This window comes from Manacus vitellinus, unplaced genomic scaffold (genome assembly GCF_001715985.3).
Source record: "Manacus vitellinus isolate BGI_N305 unplaced genomic scaffold, ASM171598v3 scaffold_72_pilon, whole genome shotgun sequence".
Taxonomy (NCBI): Eukaryota; Metazoa; Chordata; class Aves; order Passeriformes; family Pipridae; genus Manacus; species Manacus vitellinus.
This window is the reverse complement of record NW_021940764.1, coordinates 2,659,630-2,664,021: the sequence shown is the minus strand read 5'-3', so window position 1 is coordinate 2,664,021 and position 4,392 is coordinate 2,659,630. Positions and strand designations below refer to the sequence as shown.

At 66.9% G+C, this 4,392-nt stretch overlaps 1 protein-coding gene across 1 annotated transcript in view; it reads right to left on the bottom strand.

Moving 5' to 3' along the window:
* Positions 1–4,157, bottom strand: part of ITGA2B (integrin subunit alpha 2b) — a 13,687-nt gene extending 9,530 nt beyond the window's left edge. Inside the window, 12 exon segments of the mRNA XM_029964482.1 lie at positions 115–237; positions 313–420; positions 606–719; positions 1,040–1,150; positions 1,233–1,385; positions 1,467–1,569; positions 1,643–1,828; positions 1,966–2,084; positions 2,906–3,053; positions 3,140–3,210; positions 3,962–4,075; positions 4,128–4,157. Coding sequence (XP_029820342.1) covers positions 115–237; positions 313–420; positions 606–719; positions 1,040–1,150; positions 1,233–1,385; positions 1,467–1,569; positions 1,643–1,828; positions 1,966–2,084; positions 2,906–3,053; positions 3,140–3,210; positions 3,962–4,075; positions 4,128–4,157 — 1,380 coding nt within the window.
* Between the last annotated feature and the right edge of the window lie 235 nt (positions 4,158–4,392).

Genomic DNA, 4,392 nt, shown 5'->3' with positions numbered 1-4,392 from the left:
CAGCCCCCACCCACAGGTCTGTACCCCCATTTCATGGTCCCTCCAGTGCCAGTGAGGCCCCACCACCATGATGGGTGTCCCCGGTGTTCCCAGTGTCCCCCTACACCCACTCACCTTCCACATGAAGAGGCTGAGGAGGGTGAGGAGCAGGAGCCCGGCCAGGACCCCCAGCACCACCCCCCACACCGGCACGGCCCCCTTGCCCCCGGGGCTGGCACGAACCACCCGTGTGACAGCCTGCGGAGGGACGGCTGGGTGACACTGCTGCCACCACAACCCGTCCCCATTTCCCAGTGTCCCCAACAGCTCTACCGTGGCGTTGCCGGCGGGCAGGAAGCGGGGCTGGACCCGGTAGGGCATGGCCGAGGTGCTGAACCACGCCTGGGACTGGATGAGGAACTGCGACAGGAGGTGCTCCCGCTGGGGACACACGTGGGGACAGAGGTGGGGACACACGGGGACACATTGGGGACACGGCATCAGGGGTGCTGGCAGCCAGTGGGATACCCATGACGCCTCTCATGTCATCCCCAGTGCTGCTCTCTGCAGGAGGGGACATGACGGTGCCACCCTGTGCCCTCGCTGTCCCCAGGAGGGGACAGTACCTGCTGCAGGGTGTCCATCCAGAGCAGGGCGTGGACACTGACCAGTGCCCGCTGGTCCTTGCCCAGGCTGGGCACGTGGCAGGTGATGTCCACGCACGTGGCATTGTCACAGTCCTGAGGGACACGGCAGGTGTTGGGGACCCCCACCCCGGGGGACACCCCCAGCCCTGCACCCATTGTGGGCTGCGGGTCCCCGGGGTCATCATGGGGCGGGGTCCTCCACCCAGCTCCACATCCGTAATGGGGTGCAGGTCCCTGGGTGCACCCCCTCACGGCAGGGATGGGGTCCCCCACCCTGGAGGCACCTCCAGCCCCCTCCCCATAATGGGTGCAGGTCCCCAAGGTCACCCACTCAGCACAGACAGGGTCCCCCACCCTGGCACCCCTCAGGCCCACCCATCACGGGGTACAGTTCCCCGGGGTCCCCCTCTCACCACGGGGACAGGCTCCCCCAGCCCCAGCCCCGGGGGCTCCTCCGCCTCCCGGCGCTCCCGCTGGCGGGTGCCGTTCCCGGGCGCTGCTCCCGTGGGACGGGCGATCTCCAGCTGGAAGGAGACAAAGGGGTCACACCCACCCCCTTAACACCCACCAGCGCCCGCGGGTGGGCACTGGCCCCTCAGCCCCTACCTGGGCGGGGTTGAGGTCGGGGTGGTGGGTGCAGTTCATGCCCCCCTCGGTGCCCAGCTCCAGCAGGTAGAGAAGGACGTGGCCGCCCAGCTGGTGGGGGACAGCGAGGCGCAGGGAGACCCCGCTGACGGTGCTGGGACCCTTGTTGTGGAGCTGCGGGAGGACAGGGGGGTGACACCAGGGAGGGGACAGAGGGGACAGCCCCCCGGGCAGCCGGAGGGGGCAGTGCCCTACCTCATAAACGTGCTCCACCTTGATGCCGTGGTCCTCGAGCCGCCGGCTGCCCTCCACCCCCTGCCAGCTCGTGGGCAGCACCGTCGTGTCTGGCAGGGAGTTGCTGGCGGGAGAGGGGCGTCAGTGTCCCCCTTTGTGTCTCCCCCCGCGTGTCCCTGTGCCCCCCAGACCCTCACCCTCGCAGCTCCATCTCTGCCTGAGCCTCCACGGGCACTGTCACTGTCACCGACGCGTTCGTGGAGCTGGGGCTGTTCTTGCTGCGGGGGGAGGGACAGACAGCGAGTTTGGGGACACGCTGAGGACACCGATCCCGAGTGCCAGTGTCCCGACAGCGGGAGGGGACAGGGGGACGGCAGTGTCACCTCCGCAGCTGGAGCTGGAAGGTGATGGCATCCCCCATGTCCTCCAGCCCGGACACGCTCAGCTCCATGTCCACGGTGATCTGGGGGGTAGGAGGGAGGTGGGTGACGACCCCAATGCCAGGGTGGGCGATGGGCACAGCAGAGAGACCTCCCACCCCCTTACCTGGGCCCCCGCTTTCATGGGGTTGCCCAGCTCGCAGAGCACCACGTGGGTCCCGTTCTCCTTCTTGGGGTTGCAGCTCAGCTTCTCCTGCCCCTGTGGGTGGGGGACACAGGGAGGGGACACGTCATGGACCCCTCTGTGCACCCTCCACCCCAGGGACCTGCATGGGCCGAGGGCAGGGCGTGAGACCCCCACCCTGGACACCCCTCACCACTGGGCAATGCCATGGAGGGTGGCGGCCACCAAGGGCAGAACATGAGCCCCCCACCCCAGACACTGCCAAGGGCAAGGTGTGAGCCCCCCACTCTGGGTCCTCTCTGACACCCCCCCCTCTGGGCACCCCAGTGGAGGGTGATGGCCACGAAGTGCAGGACATGAGCCCCCTATCCCCAGATCCCTGGGCACCCATGAACACTGGGCACCCACATGGAGGATTATGACAAACAAGGACAGTGTGAGCCCCCAGATCTGGGTCACCCCTCCATGCCGGGCACCCCCTGACACCCATCACCACTTGGCACCCCCGTGGAAGGTGATGGCCACTAAGGGCAAGGTGTGAGACCCCCTCCCCGACACCATCAAGGACACGGCGTGAGCCCCTCACCCTGCACACCCCCCAGCACCCATCACCACTGGGCACCCCCATAGAGTGTGACACCCATCAAGGGCAGGGCATGATCTCCCCACCCTGCACCCCACCCAAAACCCTCCGGTCACCCATGGAGAGTGTTGGCCACCAAGGACATGGTTTGAGATCCCCACCCTGGACATCCCCAACACCCTTCACCACTGGGCACCCCTGTGGAGGGTGACAGCCGTCAAGGGTGTGGTGTGAACCCTCCACCTCTCACACCACCATGGGCTCAGTGAGCCCCCCACCCCGGGCACCACTGTCCCCCCCCGTGGGCACCCACCGGGATGGTGCTCCGGGCTGCCTGGTAGTGGGTGCCAGGGGGCAGCTGCACCCTCAGCTCGGCCTCGAAGGCGCCTTCGCCCGCGTTGGAGGCGTGGGCACGCAGGCGCAGCGCGGCCTCCGCCCCGATCAGCAGGCGCTGGCTGGGGCTGGGGGACACGGGACACAGGGACAGGGCTCAGCACCCCACGGGGACACCGGCTACCCCCCTCGCCCCCCTGTCCCAGGTGCTCACGTGTCAGCAGCCAGGTGGAGGTCGGGGATGCAGAGATTGTCCTCGCCACAGTCCTCCAGGATGATGTGGGTCTGGGAGGGGGACAGGGAGGGGACAGGGGGGCCCCCATCCAAGGTGCAGTGTGGGAGGGGGAGTCATTGGGGACAGCAGGGGATATGAGGGGGGAGTTCCTGGGGAGGGATTGGGCTGGTGGAGGAGGCAGAGGGGACATCCCAGGGGGGAAGATCTGGGACAGTGCAGGGTAGAGAGGGGTCATTCCCAGGAGTGATTGAGGATGGTGGAGGGGAGAAAGGTGATTCCCCTGGGGAGTAAGAGCAGAGGGGACATCCAGGGGACTGATTCAGGATTGGGGAGGATACTGTGGGACACCCCAAGGATGGAGCAGGGACAGCAGGGGGACATGCTAGGGAGAGTTTGGGGATGGCAAAGGGAACAGAGGGGACATCCTCGGGGATATGACTGGGGGGAATGGGGTCATATCCTCGGGGATATGACTGGGGGAATGGGGTACAGAGGTGACATCTCAGGAGGGACTGGGGACAGCAGGGTGAGCACAGAGGGCTGGGCAGGAGGGACAGTGGCAGGGCACAGTGGGGTGGCACATTCCAGGGGGGACAGGGGACAATGCGAGGGGTAGGAGGCACATCCCAACAGGAACTGGGGACAGTGAGGGGGAGGGTCATGGTCCCAGGGAGAGGCTGGGGACACTGGGACAGGCTAGAGACTCCGGGGCTGAGCACACCCAGGCTGGGGATACCCACGTGTGCCTGGCCCACCCCATGTCACCACAGCCATGTCCCCCCACAGCTGCATCCCCCCTACCTGTGCCTGCACCAGGGTGTTCCCATAGAGCACCAGCCCCGGGGCCTCCCGGGGCAGTGCCAGGGCCACGCTCAGGGCCACCGGGCTCAGCTTGTCCTTGAACTCGGCTTCGTCCTGGGGACACCATGGGCAGAGCACTCTGGAGGGCACCGCGAGCCCACCTCACCCCAGGACCCCCACCCACCGCCGTCCCCATCCCTGTCACCCACCCATGGGTTTGGGGGAAGGGGAGAGATCCCTGCCCCTGTCCTTGTCCCCATTCCTGTCACTGTCCCCGTCCCTGTCATCCACCAATGGGTTTGGGGGAAGGGGAGGGATCCCTGTCCCTGTCATTGCCCCCATTCGTGTCCCTGTCACCCAGTGATGGGTTTGGGGGAAGGGGAGGGATCCCTGTCCTTGTCATTGTCCCCATTCCTGTCCCCATCCCCATC